Genomic DNA, 18,509 nt, shown 5'->3' on the forward strand with positions numbered 1-18,509 from the left:
GGGACCGGCAAGAAACTCGGCGGGCAACTTCTTTTCAAAACATTACATCTTATAATTAACATGCATTAAATAACAACATACAATTTAACATGCAAAAGTATTCATCAAAGAATATGAACAGACTAGGTACTCTATGGAAATCAATTTCAATAAATTATATTATTGCTTAATAATACGTCGTTCTTCTTCAGAGAAAACATATCAAATTGTCATAGAAGAAAAAGATAATATGAATCTCAATATCATTAAATATGTAATTTACCTACACAACATAAAATATAAAATATTTGATGTGCTTTCTTATCTGAACTGTGTCCTCTATACATAATACAATTATTTTAATTGCTATTCGTTTTTTGTAGTTTCTGGTTCGGGCCATGCATGTTTGTCTGTCAAATAGTCCTCGACTCTGTAATAAGCCTTTAACATCAATGATTTTTTTAAGTAGTTCTTAAGAGCTGGGAGGGTAATCTCAAAGCAGTGTCAGGTAACTTATTATAAAAATGAATGCATTGCCCAACAAATGACTTCTGTACTTTACGGACACGAAACTTCTTTATGGCAAGCTTATTTTTGTTTCTAGTGTTATAATTATGGATATCAGAATTCTTAGTGAAACAGTCTAAATTCTTAACAACATAAATTATACTATCATAAATGTATTGGGAAGCTACAGTTAAGATATTAATTTCTTTGAAGAGTTCTCTTACTGATTCACGTGTTCCTAAGTTGTAAATAGAACGAATGGCTCTCTTTTGTAATACAAAGATAGTCTGTATGTCAGCTGCTTTGCCCCAAACCAGAATACCGTATGACATTACACTGTGAAAATAACTATGATACACTAGGCGAGCTGTCTCAACATTAGTCAGTTGCCTGATTCTCCTAACGGCGTATGCGGCTGAACTTAATTTGCTTGCTAGTTTCTTTATATGAGGACTCCATTGTAGATTTTTGTCCAATGTTAAACCAAGAAACAGTGTTGTATCTACCATCTCTAAGCATTCATCATTCAAAAGTATTTTTGTATCGATTGGTTTAACATTCGGCAGAGAAAATCGAATACATTTGGTTTTCTTAGAATTAAGAAGTAAATTGTTGACAGTAAACCACTGCAGTACATCAGCTAACGTGCTATTAATTACATTGTAATCCGTAGATTTTCGGTCAACATTAAAAAGCAGTGATGTATCATCAGCAAAAAGTACTATTTCACAAAAGTTTTTCACTATACATGGCAAATCATTTATATAAACCAAAAACAGGAATGGACCTAAAATTGAGCCTTGTGGCACTCCTAATTGGACTACAGTCCCGCTAGAGCGAGTTTTGTTAACAACTACTGTTTGTGTTCTATTGCTAAGGTAAGAAGACATAAAGTTGGATGGTGATAAGCAATAATGTGTCAACCCACAAAAACTAAAAAAATGAGATTTTAATGCCATGTTATAGCTGGATTTTTAAACTTCTATTTGCAAAAATGACCTTTTCATTTTGAAAATTTTCACTATCCCAAAAGTAAAAAAATAGGTTAACACAAATCCTTTATCGTGTGTTGCCTGTTTTGCATTAATGTGTCAAGAACCTTAACTTATTATAGTAATTGGCAGAAGACATATTTAAATTACAATAATGTGTTATGAGGGTTGACTCAACGATTTTTTTACACTTGACTCATTCTTGCAAAACGCAAAAAATGACATAGTTACCCACTATGAGACTTGAATGATTATTGCAAAATGATATTTTATTCGTTATTTTATGCTACGACCCGTGTTATAAAACATAAGTCATTATTGTTAAATTATATTCGGGTCATAAATTGTTCGTTTTTGGTGTAAGTACCATGACACTATATTGTAAAATATAACTGTTCATATTAATTTATGTTTGAATAAGTTATGACTTAGTCCATTAGTATATTTTTGCACATGAATGGTAAATTCAGTACGAAATTGAACATTTTATTTAAGTCATGAATATACATATTCGTTATTATAATTTGCAAACATTTTTTACAAGTACGTGTTTATATAAAAATCTAATATAAGCTACTATTTTTTTATAATTACTAATTACATTAAGACGTGTTAATGTATGCATAAAAATATTGTTTGATTTTTGAATACTTACTGAATGGTAGTTTATTATTTTGTTAAAGATATTTTATGTTTTGTTCTTGTACAAGTCATGAGTTATTCATAATTTAAATGACTTAGTCTATTTCTTAGCGTAAAAAAATATTTTGTTGTATATTTTAGATAAGTAGTTTATTTTTTTTAAAGATGATTATTTGGTTTTTGTAACGATTTTTTGTTGAAAAAGCACAGATAATTTAAATATGTGTCTAGAAATGATCATTACTCTAATAGTTAATTTATAGTATTTTATTCAACAGGCGTTTAAAGGAGGTCAAGTAATATGAGTGGCGTACTTTCCACGAGTATTTTGGAGTCAGTTAAACACCATTGCATACAATACTTTTACAACGACCATGCACTTAGTTTTTAATAGTATTTTTTTAATAATTCTCGCGAAATTCACACTGTTTCCTGTATTGCAAAGGTTTGCACTGTTAGCTGTCAGCTCAGCTGCCCAAAGCCTTCCCGCGCACGCACGCAGTATCGTTAATGCATGCGTTGCCATGATTACAGAACCAAACAATGCGTTTTCAGTTTTTTCGATACGCACAATCCTGTAAATGACGAATAACAGTTCGGGAGTAGAAAAATCATTAAAAGGTTTGATAAATAAATAATGTATTGATTCCTACATACCTAATAACATAAGTGACCATGACTGATATGTTACTTAACACTTATAAAGTTAAAAATATGCATAGGTAGAGTATTTCACAACAACAATTTATGTGCTTTAACATGTTTATTTAAGACTCATAGATATTTTTAAACAATTAGCAAAAGTGGGTTAAGTATCATAACACAGTCTTGAAAAAGTTTGACGTCGTCGAACAATTCGCAATAAAAGAAAAGGGCATTATTTCGTCAAATTGAAGTTTGTTTTAAAATTAAGCTACAATAATCACTACTACTGAACGTATTATAGCTGAAAAACACAACAATCTATATAAAAACAATTTTTTTTAAGAGAAACACAAAAAAATGAGAAAAAATCTTTAGACGCCATTTTCTCAAAATGGTTGGCGTGTGGGTTGACACATTGTTGCTTATCAGCATCCAGTTTAGGGCATTTATAGACAAACCATAGTGTTCTAATTTCAAAATGAGCGTTCCATGATCCACACAATCAAAGGCTTTTGAAAGATCACAAAATATGCCAATTGCATCACAAGAATTTTCCCAAAAATTATATATATGTTTAATGAGTACCGAAGCAGCATCGGTCGTGGAACGGCCCCTTGTGAAACCGAACTGTTTGCTTGTAAGTAATCTATGTCTGTTGAAGTGTCCCAGTAGATCATTTAACATTAGCTTCTCAAAGACTTTACTTAGTACAGGAAGTATTGATATGGGACGGAAATTGGTTATATCACTCGAATCACCCGATTTAAAAAGCGGTATGACTTTGCTACATTTCATAAGATCTGGAAAGGTGCCTTGTGAAATTGAAATATTATATATTACGGCCAAGTAAGGTGCTATTATATCTATGACATGACTAATTACTTTAACTGATGTTCCCCATAAGTCTTCCGTTTTCTTTAAATTGAGTGACTTGAATGTTTTAACAATATTTACAGAGTCTACTTGACTAAATTCAAATGAATTATTACATTTCTTAACATTAGCACAAAGTAATGAATGGGCTTGAGCCGCAGAAGAATGTAAACATTTTGTGGTGTTAACGGCTATATTTGAGAAATAATCTTCGAATGCCGAGGCAACATCGCTGTTCGACACTATTTGTTGATTATCTGATACAATGTTGACTTGACAATCGCGTGATTTACATTTACCAGCTTCTTTATTTATAATACTCCAAGTTGTTTTCACTTTGTTGTCCGACACTTTCAATTTAGAACTAATAAAGTTTTTCTTGGCAGTTAAACACACTTTCTTGAAGATTCTTGAGTAGTTTCTTACATAGTCCAGGAATTCTGAATTCTTGTTCAGCTCTCTCTCACCATAAAGTTCATAAAGTCTTTTTCTACTTTTGTGAATACCTACAGTAGCCCATTCACTAAACTTTGTTTTAACTTTTGACCCACTAATAGATTTCACTTTGAAATTGTTATTAAATTGATTAAGAATTACATTGAAAACATCTTGATACAAATGATTACAGTCATAATGCGAAAATGGTATTATAGACAAACTATGTAGAATTTCATTTTTGAATGATTCCAAGCGAGATCCAGTAATGGGTCTATATGTTATTGTTTGTGGAGTATCATGAATAACGTTTAAGAAAGCTGCCCTTTGGCCGCTGTGATCGGAATGAAAACAGTTAAATAATTTCTTATCTATACATTCACAGTTACAAAAAATATTATCTAGGCATGTTGCACTAGTCACACCTACCCGGGTAGGTTCAAGAAATAAATTAAATAAATTAAATGATTTAAACAAACAGAACATTTTAACAGTATTACTAGATGACTCGAGCAAGTTAACATTAAAATCTCCACATACAATAACATACATAAGTGTAGGCACCAAAACTCCTCTATGCACCGCCAGACGTGCTTTTTGCGACACTTTCTGGCTGCCCATAAAAGCGTTTAGTGCTCCATTCACTCTATTCCCAGCATTCACTCTCCTTTCAATATCTTTTCCATGTTTACCGTCCCTTGTAAACAACGTTCCCAAATACACAAACTCTTTCACTTGTTCCAAGCTTTCATTATCGATCTCAACTTCGCAATCTGTCATAATCTCATCTCTTTCAAATACCATTACTTTCGTCTTACTGACATTCATTCTCATTCCTTTCTTATTTTCTTTTTTCTTTGTTTAGGTTAAGATAGTTAAATTAAGGAAACTGTAAGTATATTAGTAATTTACACTGTAACAAATGTCATAATATGAGCCTGTTTGTTTCTTAAGAAATAAAATAAAAAAAACAAAGTCGTTGTAGGTAACGGTTTTTTTTAAGCACATCCTTTTTACAAAGTCCCACTTTATTTCAGTACACTATTTTTGAAGCAAACAAAGATTTACTAACTCGTTATTTCTTAACAAAAAAAAACAATCTTCTTAAGAGGAAAAGGTCAGCCATTACAAGAAAGGCTCTCCACGGTCACGCCTCTTCTGTTTACATGTGGAGAGCCCTTTACATTTATTGCCACTTACTCGATTACAATACAATGTTTGGCGAAAATAATACTGAATACAATGTCATGGTAAATTATTATTAACGAAATAAAAAACTGTGATAATTACTGGGTTTTGATACATAGGTTGCTATAGTTTTTAAACAATTATCTACTTAAAATCCGTACTAATATTACAAATGGGAAAGTGTGTGTGTCTGTTTGTTTGTCCGTCTTTCACGGCAAAATGGAGCGGCGAATTGACGTGTGTTTTTAAGTGGAGATAGTTGAAGGGATGGAGAGTGACATAGGTTATTATTTGTCTTTTTTCAACCCCGACTTCCCTAAAATGGGGGGTGGATGTTTGTATGTAGCATGTCGCAATATAAATAACTAAAAATCTGCCATATTATTGATTTGAATTCTGTTACTAAATGACATATTGAATAGCACGCGCTATAATAATGTCGCTTGCCCATTGTTTCAAAATCAAATGAACCACCGACCCAAATCCTTGATTAATCAAAGGAAACTATTCGTCAATATTTAACCCTGCAGCAGACACCGATCCATCTTGTCAGCGTCGGCAAAATAACTAATTGTTACCCCCTTCATTTGCTACAACCTTGTCGCTGTTACCGAGAACACGATCGGGTTAGGATCCATTCGTTCGTAATCTTATTTCGTCACGTTCTGCGGGTTCATCAATGAAAGCGTTTTATGATCTACCGCTTCAAGCTTCGTTCGCACTTACCTCAGCAGTTCTCGAAAAGTTTGTACAAAAATTAAGGAAAAAGTTAAATTTGTTTTTATTATTCCTATTTTGTTACCAAGATTTTTTGATGAATTGAGTATGTAGTATACAGAGTTGACTCGTCTGCATTTCTTTTTGCACTGCGACGGCTCTGCCTTCTATTTTGGCGCTTTTTATACATTAAATCTTTTTTTAGTTAAATTAAGTCTAACAGCAGACACAATTAAACATTGATGTTTGGCATTCTCGGATTGTGAAAAACAAACGTAATTTGTCGAAAAAAAAATCGTAATAAAATTGCTAATGAAATGTGTGTGCACACAAGTTAGGAATACTTAATGCGGAACAATAGTGTTGACGAGCTGGCTTTTTTGAGCAAATTGAGGATGTGGACAATCTAGTTGTAGGGCTGTCGTAAAGATGGTAATATGGCGAATGAATTCGTCTTACGTCAGGAGGGCGAAGATTTAAGATTTAAGAATTGTATGCTGGCAACACAGCATTTTGGACGATTTATAATCACGAAATAGGATCGGATACGAAATGGTCACGAACCACACGATCTACCCGATATGGCACGAACATTAAAGACAAACTTAAAACGCCGAGGTTCTCATTTTGATTTTAGATTGTCTTGAATTTTGATTTAGGGTTAAACTAATGGATTGCCCAATTTCTTCAGTCACGAATATTTTTTTGATTATGTTGAAAGCTATTTATTATTGTTTCTTTGATTATTTGTGTAATCATTCAGAGTTAATGGCGTGGCGCTTATGGCGTGTATTTCAGCAATGAATTGACTAGTCGAATCGTTAAAATAATTAAATGTTAAATGGATATTTAATTATAACTGATGTTACTTAAGTTTTCCGGCAGGTCTACGTGTTCAGAGAAATCGATATAAATTAGTGTACATAAGTATGATTATAAATTATTATTTATGATTTATTAAGACGATCTTGTTATTTTTTTTTTGTGTCAAATTAAACAGGCCTAAATACTGTTTAGAACTTGTAGGTTCAACTACAGAATATTTAAAATATACAAAACTTTACACGCTAAAAAAACAGAAATGCTGGGAATACACATATTTTACAAAATCTCCTTGAAACAAAAAGTCTTGTAATACGTAGGGTGTATACACCTAATATGGGCGAACCCCTTAACGGTGGCGAGTATAGGACATGAAAAATGTAATCAGATAACTTTTACTTAAAAAAAAAACATTATGGGGTGAAAATTAACAGTATCTCAAATACACCTATCAATTAATGATAACAATATTGAATCATATGCCTGGTTTCATTTATCACCCTTATTACGTTTATGCGTTGTATAGGTACTTATTTAAAATATTATATTTTGGCTAAGATTTATTTTCAGACAAAACAAAACCGATAATTCTGTTATCAAAAATCCTTGTCAACATACCATAAACCATAAATAAAACTCGTCCCGATCAAAATATGCGAGTAATCATTATCCCGGCATTTACCACGGCTCATGGGAGCCTGGGGTCCGCTTTGACAACTAACCCCGAAATTTGGCGAAGGCACTAGTTTTACGAAAGCGACTACCATCTGACCTTCCAACCCGAATGGTAACTAGGCCTTACTGGGATTAGTCCGGTTTCCTCACGATGTTTTCCTTCACCGAAAAGCGACTAGCAAATATCAAATGACATTTCGCACATAAATTCCGAAAAACTCATTGGTGCGAGCCGGGGTTCGAACCCGCGACCTCGGGATTGAAAGTCGCACGCTCTTACCGCCACCAGCGCTTTCAAAATATGCGAGTAGTGTGAAATTCTAATAATAAGGGTAATCCTAGGTAATCCTAGCACTAATAAAATAGCATTCCCACGCAGGTACATCTCGTCGGCACAATTCCTAAATTCGCGTAATGCGCCGCCTGTCACCTGTCAAGCGCAGGTGTTGCCAACCTGCTGGCAACTTCATTGTTAAGCCCGCTAGTCATGTTTGGGTTTGCGATCCCTGGAAAATTATGGGTACATTTTAAGTGTAGATGTCTGTTTAGATTAGTCAAAGTGACGAAATATAAGATCGTTCTATAAACTGTAATGTAAGAATGAATTTATTTATTTAAAACAACGAAAAATATGGTGTAAGAAAGACTCGAATTATTCCTAAAAAGTGTTGAAGATGTCTGTTTCGATTATTCATAGTGGCGAAATATAATATAGTCTTAATAATATCTCAAAAGCATCCATTTATCTGAAACAAAGTAAAATAGATCCTCTAATATTTCTTGAATCTAGTTTTTTTAATCTAGAGTTTTCAGGGGGTTCGTGGGCGCCGTTCACTTTCCGTAATTTTTACGCTACTGAATAAAGTATCACTAAACGCCACACAGTCACAGTCACGTGTATTCAAAGTCTAAAACAATTAAACTCACACACCGTTACTGAGTTACAAAAATTCATGCTTCCTTCCAGAAATGAAACCGACCGGTCTGGCGCAGTCTGTAGTGACCCTGCCTGCTGCGCCGCGGGCCCTGGTTCGAATCCCGGTAAGGGCATTTATTTGTGTGATGAGCACAGATATTTGTTCCTGAGTCATGGATGTTTTCTATGTATATAAATATTTATATATTATATATATCGTTGTCTGAGTACCCACAACACAAGCCTTCTTGAGCTTACCGTGGGCCTCAGTCAATCTGTGTAAGAATGTCCTATAATATTTATTTATTTATTTATTAATGAAAAAGGATTAGAGTAGTCTAGAGATGGGCCGAATACGGACTTTGCCGAATACGAATATTCGGCCGAACATTCGGTTCAGCTGTTACCGAACCGAACATTCGGCCGAATATTCGGTTCCGGCATATTTTAAATTCTGGCTTTGAGTTAAAAACTTTTCTATGATTGGTAATGAGTAATGAGTACTAAGGCTCTTAATGTTCCTATAATTTAGTGCATAAGAAAATTTTGGGTTTTTGTGTCTGAACCTACGTTATTTTTACTTTTTTACATAATTATTGTAGGTACTTATATTTCAGCGCATTTTATCTCCCCTTGGTGATTCCTTAGAATGCTGAAATAATATGTCATTATCCGATGAAAAACGAAACAACTTACGCTATTTATTTACTTTGTTTATTCGGTAAATATTCGACAATGTAACCGAACTATTTGGCCGAATACGAACATTGGAAAACTTGCCGAATATGCCGAATACCGAATATTTACCGAATATTCGGCCCATCTCTAGAGTAGACACTTAGCCATTGAGTGAACTATTGAACCATGACGATTTTACGGCGAACTGAGAACGCGTTTCCTAACGCCCTATCTCAAACGCCAGCCTCAGCCATCCGTTGTCGAGAACTATTGTTGCCATTCAATCCATTCGTTCGGCTTTAGCTTTCATTCGGTCACTGAAACGGGGCTATTGGCTATTTTTAGAGCCGTGAACGATGAATGGAATAGGGATGTGATGAAGTTTAAAGAATGAGTACTGTCTGCCGTAGGTATTTGAACAATGATTTTAAGATGTGAATAAGATCTAGTTGACATATTTATATATTTTTCATTTTTCGTCATGAAAAAACCTAACCACAAAATAATTTTTTTGAAAAAACCCTCTGCCGCGACATAGTAGACCGATTTTCATAAAACATGGCTAAGATCACTCCCGACTAACTCAGCTTTCAAACAAAAAAAACTAAATCCGTTCGGGAGCTACGATGCCACAGACAGACACACACACAGACAGACAGACACGTCAAACTTATAACACGTCGTTTTTGCGTCGGGGGTTAATAACGGCGTTTCAATGTAAAAACGGATGTCCTTAAAGAAAATCATCATTTTAGATACTAGCTGTAGAAGTTCTAATAGGGCCATGTATCCTAGCGCAATTTAGATGAAAATGTTCACTTAAAATTTGATTCCTAAGATTTTATTAAGCTTTTGATAGTGACTTAAACTATCTTGAACAACTTTGTACTACAACAACCGTTAGCAAGATGCCTTGTTAAATCTAACATCATTTAAAACGAAAATATATTACATACATTGGTTTCTAGTGTCGATACTGTACCGACGGTTAAATTATACCACCTTTAGTTTTCCAACAAACAAGTTAGTTTCTTAGAAGAATCTTTAGAAGATTAATAAGATTTGAAAGGATATCAATTCTCTTTATTAGGAAAGGGACATTTTCAACGTTCTACTTCTGATTATTAATGTTTAAGGTAAAGCGGAACAGATCTCTATAGGGAGGCAAATGTAACTGGTCCATTTTTTCCATGTTTTACAATGTTTACATTATTAAATAGAGTGTCCAACATCGTAGTGTAATAATGGAAAAAATGGATTAGTTACAATTGTCCCCAGTCGAGATTTGACCCGCCGCGCTGTACCTATCTTAAAGCCTAGTCAAAATATAATCTTAAACATACAAAGACTCTAACTGACTTACCGATATTCTTCCCCTACTCCTAAAAGCAACAGAATCCTCCAATACCACCTCAAAATCTTATCACCGTCCCGGCAAAGGCGCCTCAAATAAAATAAAAAGCCGTATCATCACGGGACGGGTCGCATTTATTATTTAATTTACTATGCAAATGTACGGACTTGTATAAATTTTACACAATAAGGCAAACAGAGCTCGTCAAATATTTAAATAAATAAATTAGGGCTGTTTATCCGGTTTGATTACGAAAAGGTGTTAATTTGAATTGTGAGTAATGATTTCCGTGATTGTAATGTATATTTTAAATAATTAGTGTCCTCTTCAGTGTTAAATAAAGGAATTTTACTGTTAAAGTAGGTAATAAGCACATAAAAGGATACATGATTAACATTTTATAGACTGCAAAAATAATTATGTAATTAATATCACTGTCCACGCAAAGCATATTTTGGACACATGCACATAATTACCTCTATAATGTCCAAAGCTACATCTTAACAAAGTAATAAATACCTACTAATAAATTATATCAAAAACTTTTACATAGTAAAAGAATGAAAAATAGAAAAAATAAGGAATTCCCACATAAAAACCTGCGCTATTCGATCCTTGTTTTGCAGTGTTGAAAACTCTACAGTTCCACAAAACCGCGACGTATTCAAAAACTTCAAAGCGAGGCCACTATTAATCAGCCTTTGTTTCCACAAAAAAGCAATAAAACATTCCTCTTTAATTTGTCGCGATCCACAATTACAAGCCTTCGAGGAGTTTTGTATCAAAGCAACTAAGCATTTACCGCGACATAAAAGGCTTAGCGACGCTAACTTATATTCAACATCCACTGAAGGTTGAACAAGTATGAGTAAGCCAAACTCCTTTGTTAAAGAGTTAATGAACAACAAAACCGAAAGGGTGTCGCTGGTTGGAATTAACAAAACACGCTTCGAATTTGTCACAGCTCGGCTAATGTATTCCCAAAGTTGGAGTCAACTCATCGGGTTGAGGTCTCGAAGGAAAAAGGTCTGATAGAAACAAGTTTTGTCTTCAGATTAGGAGGGATTGGGGATAATTATTCGGGTGGCTTGGTAAATAGATTAATGTGTGGTGAATATAGATGGGTTGGAATGGGGATTGTCGGGTAATAGGTGTTGCTTTGGAATTCTGTTTGCGCTTCTTGGATTATGGGGTACAAACTAGACATTTACATGACACAGAGAAGAATAAAATGTGTCAGTAAAATCAACAACGCTCTGGTACTTATGTTATAAAACAGATACATAAAGGTCCTCATTTCATTTCATTCATAACCTGACAAATCTAAATTCCATTTGTCTTTGTTTGTTTTGCTTTTACTTATATGGTAGCTATGAATTTTATATTAATATAATTTAATTTAGATTCGTTTTATCAAAAACAGTTTCACTTTAATTCTGCATTCATTTTCTTACTAAGTAATAGAACCGCATACTAAGTCTTAATAGTAGCCCCTCGAGAATCCAGTTTGCTTGAATTTTAGAAAATTATTTTGTCGGACAAAATACACACTATGAATTAATAAATTATCATTGACTTCATCAAATTAACCTTTAAAGTAATAAAATCAATACACTCTCGTTACTACTGCCAAACCACAACATTATCAAATTGAAATATATATCAAAGCCAACATTTCTGACTTTAAAGAAATCGAGTAATACTCCAGCGAGCTAAAGGTGCTTTCAGACGGAACATAACTGCGTCAAATTGCACGGCAGTCAACTCATGTGAAAAGACCTTTACGAATGTCGCAAAATTACTTCAGTGAAAGAGCTGGGATGTGGGTTAAATAGAAATGTGTTTTAGCTTCGTCTTACTCTCAGAATATAAAGCTGGTACCTATTCATTTATTTATAAATAAAACATAAGAACCCTTTTACTATGGAAAAGATCAAATAAATAAATAGATCAATGCACTCTACCTTCATACAAGAAATCTAAGTATACGCAACAAAAATACAAAAATACCTCCTGACACTCTGGAGAATGGATTGTTTGAATTGTAATTTTTGTATGTAAAAAAAATTGGAGAATATTAATTATCCTTCTGAGTACTGGGTGCATTTATTTTGTTTTTGAATTTAGAACCCTTTGTTACTCAATAAAAGTTCAAAATATATTTTGGAATATGCACAAAAAATGTGCACGAGGACTTAGGAGGCTACCGTTGAATTTTCTTTAAGAAGTTTCAAACTAAATGTCGATTTCTACGTCTATGATTATTCCAAATACTATGTTAAGTTAATTAAGTTCATCTCATTTGTATAGTAGGTATTAAAGTACCGCCTCGTCTGCTACAATAATTTTAGAGTCACTTTAACTAATTTTCTTAGCATAGCAGACTCATTTTATAAAACTATTTGAGAATATTAGTAAAATAAGACTACACTCAGACGCAGAATCTAGTGAAAATTAAAATAATAATCATTAAAAATAGTCAACGTCAACGTCTTGTCTGAAATGTCATACGAAATTGTCTAATATGGTTTACTTCTGTTCTGGCTTCCAGAAACGAACGTTTGTCCAAATTCAATCAATCAATCAATCAATCAATTATTTATTCGTGATAACTACAAAATACACAAGTAAAAAAACAGAAACAGAAAATAAAAGAAATTAAACATATAAGTTACCACGAAATGGTCCCGACTCAGCATAAAATGCTAACCCGAAGGTCAGCGCTGGTCTTCCGTCGGGACCATTTTGTTGGTCACGAACACAAATTGAACACCAGTGATAAAATACCCATGTTTTAAAGCATATTTTAAATACATTATAGGAATTGTCTAACGATTACAAGCGACAAGGTACAGAAATCATCACTTCTTTATGCCGGCGACTTTATATCACATGTGTCGTTTCAGTTGAATCTGCATTTATGTAAATAATGAGGCTTTACCAAATTTATGCTTGCTTATTAAATATGTTTTTCTTGGCATACATGAACATAATAAAAAACAAGTTAATTTGAAACGTCCGTATTTCTATATTGCGGACTATCAATCTTACATGAAGGATCGCCTCGTTCCGCTTACGCGGGCGTTTTACCCGATGGACGGTTTTCCAGTGTAATACCAACTGTAGAAAATAATCTATCATATTTTTACAGATATATTTGCATATACACCATGTTTTTTTGTTTTCCGTTAAATTCGACACGTAGCTAGGTTCTTTATCAGGAACCACCCTGTCTATCACTTTTAGTTAAATTCGAAAAAAAAAAAATCATCATTTTCATACATAAATAAATAAATTTATTAGTGTGAGAGACCCTTAAGAATAACATTCAAATTAGTGACAAGTGATTGACGGCACATGTCAAAACAAATAACATTAGGTATTTGTAAAGGCTGTCACACATGTGTTCAGTAATTATCTTATTTTTTTTAATAACTCGATAACCGTACAAGTTAATACGCTTGTTTCTTAGATAAATTAATTGTATTTGATCTAAAGAACCTTACATTAAAGTTAACGGAATTCAATAAAAACAGGTTGTAAGTAGGTACATATTTTGAAACGTATCCAGCGATTTTACAACGTATAGAAGTCACTGAAAACGACAATGAATTGATCAACTTAGGGAAGGGTTAATTTTTAATAGTTATTTGTTATACAAGGGGGCAAAGTTGTATTTTAACGCCGAGTGTGGAATTGAAAAACGAGCAAGTGGAAGGATTCTATAGTTGAACCACGAGCGAAGCGAGTGGTTTGAGAATAGAATCCTGAACTTGCGAGTTTTTTAACACACGAGAAGTAAAATACAGTTGCACCCGAGTGTAACACAAAATAAAATGTAATTCAAGTCAAGAGTGAATAGGCTGTTACTGAACCAGTGAGCTACAACCTCGGCCTTGTCGTCACTTTCCATCAGGTGCGACTAAGGTCAATCACTGGCCAGTTTATAATTAAAAAAAAAAAAAAAAAAAAAAACTTTTCCCCTCACTAAGCGAGGAAACTACAACGCAAAAAATGCGTTTATCACTGCTTCCAGTAGTTCCACAGGTGGCCAATCATCTTTATTACTAGATTCACCTACTTTTATCAATTTTAAAGCAGTTAATTTGACTTTATTCAAGGTCAAATTACTTTACCCACTAGTGGATAAAATGCGTTTTTACCCGCTGTTATTAAAGGACAAAACACGTGTTTCCGAGCTAGTGAGGGGAAAATACATTTACTTTGTCCGAATTTTCAAGGGGTATTAAATCGCAAAATTTATTGAGTAATAAGAGTTTTGAATGATTCACATAGGTACTTGCATAATAGCTATAGGAAAATCTTGACAAATATAATGACTATTTACTCAAACACTATTTGCAAAGCATTCATACTCTTACCATTACCAACGGTTTTCAACTAAAACACTTAAACTAAAACTAGTTCCAATTAAAAGCCAGCTCATTAACTCCACATTTAGTTAGTCCAACTAATCCGCGCTTATCCATATAGTTGAAACTACAGGGTGGAACAGAACGGTTACAAGAAGTAGAAAGGCGTTGGAAAGAGAAAATAAATCGTGCAAAGTTTGTAGTAACTAATAAAACGTTTAGCACATTAAGTGCCATGCCAATGACCCGATAGTCGGGTTCTCTATTCGCCTAGTCGCTGATTTTGTATACAGAATTTGCATTTTATCGGGTACGGTTTTAGCGCGTAGGACTAACTGTCACTGAATGAGAGATCTGACAGATAATGAACCTATTGGTAGATTATAAACCGAAATAGATGTCATACACGACCCGAAAGAAAAAATCCAACCTGAGCCTTCAGCATACGCGGCTAAGGTTACGTCGACACCCGATATACTTATAAACTCATATTTGTATTTCTGATAGCGTTTCAACCTAACCTTCAAAGCGAAATATCTTGGGAAATGGGTGATATAGAGCTACTGGGTGAAGCGCTTGGCATCCGTTGGCTCGTCGGGTGGACGACATCCGAAAAATTGCGGGTCACAACCAGAATAAGACTAGCTCAGGATCGGGACAAGTGGCGTACTAGAAGTGAGGCCTATGCTCAGCAGTGGGCGATAAAGAGCTGATATGATGATGATGATGATTATGGATCTATCATAATCATCATCATCTACTCTACTTATTTAAAAGAATTTCATGAATTTACCAACATCACTATTTTAACTACTGTCATCGAAACTTTAATTTTCATCCTGTATATTTTGAAGTCCCTACACATGCCACCTTCTTGAACTGAACAATTCGTAGGCATTAGTTTGCCAATCGAACCTAACTTCGTTCAAATACCGAAGCCAAAGCCTTTTGAATTCTGCTGAAAATACTTCCATTAGTGCGACGAACTTTGATTCGGTTTTAGTGATTCAAGCTTCGGCTTGTCGATGTGATTTAGGTGAAAAGGGTTTGGACTTCATTTTGTGATTAAACACTTATGAAAATTGTAGTAGAAGTAAATGCTAGAGCATTTTAGATGTAACTGTAGTAGTGTAAGTATATTCTAATAGGTAAGTTACGTACCTAGACGGCCATTCTTATTTTAAAATATTTTTAATATGAATTTGAGTCGGTTTTGATACGGTATTGAAGATGGTGTTTGTGTTTGTGATTGTTCATTCAATTGACGAGGACACGTGCCTTATTTTGCATTTCGCAATTCATCTTGACTGTCATTAAAGGTTACATTGAACAAACTACCCACGTCACATTGAGACTAAGTGAACGTATGTCAATCAGTGCCGCTTCGCCCCCCCCCCCCCCCCCCCACATCGAGCGCACTAGATGTTAGCGTCCCGCGAGACGCTAGATGTGGGGGGGCTTCATCACCTTGCCACACCTTGACACTACGGTAGGTAACAATTGTCGCCCGACAGTGACACTTCGCCGTTCATTGCCTGTTCAACAAGGAAATATTGACGCTGAGTCACAATGTTACGTATCAAACCAGAAATGGGTAAAAAATTATCAGTGTCAAGGTCACTATGGTGAAATAACCCAAGGTAATGCTTTTAATCAGTCCACTTTTGTGAAAATATCTTCATGCTCTTTCCCGGCACGATTGGCGCCTCGTTTTCCTGTCCGGCTAATCGAATCAAATAGAACCGCCGTAATTGGGTTTCCTTCATTGCACGCGTCCACATCCCCGATATTTCGGAGGTCAAGCGTCTTTATCCCTCAACTCCAAAAAGACTTAACCACATAAAACTTTCTTTGGACATACGCCCTTTTTGTTTTGAGTATGAGTCGAGTGACTGAAAAAGATTAAATGACGTAAGTTGATGGGATTTCTTGGATATGTTTGTCGTTCTTGGGAAATGGGGGGAGGCGTTGAATAAAACAAAATGGAACAGGTTGCCCGAATCTTGTGTGGACGCATTTTTTATAGTATTGGGTGCGAAGGGCTCATGATACAATTAGCCAAATTAAGCCATGCCATACGTAATATTCTTACTTTTTTAAATGTAAAAATAAAAATTAAAAATCGAATTCGACGCTAAGGTACCTACTAGATAACTATTGATACATTATTATGATTCACGGCTACTGTATGATTCCTACCTAAGTATTTTCATAGACCATACGACCAAACGACAACTTTCATTTCAAAAAGATTGAAAAAAGTACTTCTATTTCATAAGATTTGAGAATAATATCTAGGAGCATAAAACAACTTCAATATTTTCCATCGACCATATTCCATAATCTACCTTTAAGCTCCTGAAAAACATTATCTAATTTAATTTTATATTTTTCATTGCAGATTGTCTCCACCTGCAACTCTACCGGGACCCAAAAGACCGCTTCAAGAAGGGCCAGACCAAGGCCTCGCTGTCGCTTCAGCAGTTCCTCGGCTTCGAGTCTGGCTTCACTCTCGACAAGGAGTCCAACACCATCGCCATCATCTGCCAGGATGTCATCGTGGTTCTGGCTTTTGAGACCAGGGAACGGCTTATTGCTTGGCAGGTAAGTTTCTTCAGATTTCTTGAAAATAGAAATATTAAAAGTTTATCTGTTACACACGACAAGTAAGTAGTAAAAACATAAGTACAGGACAAAACAAAAATCTGCAGATACAAAATGGACAACAAACGTTACAGAATTTGCATAACAATACATTAGCCACGTAATCGTTCCAATCGACTAAGCATGGACCTGGGTTCTTTTTATATTCCTTAATACTAGTCAACTATGGGCAGATTAGAAATTCAGAGATTATGACTCGAGCTTCACTTCTGATAAAGATTCAAAAATTTATCAAAATCAACTCCCAAAACCATTAATAACGCTATCAGGTGTATGAACCTCAATCTAATGCACTATAGAAACCTTTGTTTGCGTTGGGAAAATTAGGACTGAAAGGTTTCTCTGGTCTAGTAAATTATTCTGCAAATCAATGTGGGAGGCGGGATTCATCAATTTTGTCTTGTCTAGCAATACTTAGGTATATTTGCTTTTATTCAAAGAAACTAGACACTAGATGAATGCCTAATACATCAATTTATTTTTAACGGAGTTGTATAGGTTAGGTTTTCTCTCCTGTTAAATCAACCTTATTTTCACGGGACACAAAATTTACCGAAAGGTAATTTTTTCTGCAAAAAATATACTCTTCCGGCCGAATCTAATTCAAAGACAACTGTAGTGGTATACCATCAAATCTGTTAAAAACCACTTATTAAAAAATGGTTTCCTCTGTTTAGGTGAAAGTGGGCAGTCAGCTGGGCTCTTCCAAAGAATGGCTGGTGATGATTGGAGGAGGATCCCGCAAATTGCCAGCAGGTCCTGCGAGGTTACATCTCCAGGGCAGAAGGTTTGCCCTGGCCAGTGGGGTTCCACCACGTTTGCTGGGGCTTTGGGAGCTGGCGCATCTGAGGTAAGTCTTCAAAAGACTATCATGTTTAGAAGAAGGGTCTAAGAGTTATCAGGTGGCTTTATCCACACCTTTTGATGATTGGTGACTCCCGCAAGCTCCCAGCAGGTCCTGCGAGGTTGCATCTCCAGGGCAGAAGCTTTGCCCTGGCCAGTTTAAGAACTGTTTTATTAGGGTTTCCTGTTAACTAAAGTAGTAAATA

The 18,509-nt window shown here is 34.8% G+C and overlaps 1 protein-coding gene across 1 annotated transcript in view; it reads left to right on the plus strand.

The window, feature by feature from the left end:
- Window positions 1-18,509, plus strand: part of LOC125230869 — a 739,902-nt gene that overhangs the window by 709,521 nt on the left and 11,872 nt on the right. Inside the window, exons 3-4 of the mRNA XM_048136122.1 lie at window positions 17,198-17,400; window positions 18,138-18,310. Of these exons, the coding sequence (XP_047992079.1) occupies window positions 17,198-17,400; window positions 18,138-18,310 (376 nt within the window). The remainder of the gene's footprint in view (window positions 1-17,197; window positions 17,401-18,137; window positions 18,311-18,509) is intronic.

Source organism: Leguminivora glycinivorella, chromosome 11, assembly GCF_023078275.1.
Source record: "Leguminivora glycinivorella isolate SPB_JAAS2020 chromosome 11, LegGlyc_1.1, whole genome shotgun sequence".
Taxonomy (NCBI): Eukaryota; Metazoa; Arthropoda; class Insecta; order Lepidoptera; family Tortricidae; genus Leguminivora; species Leguminivora glycinivorella.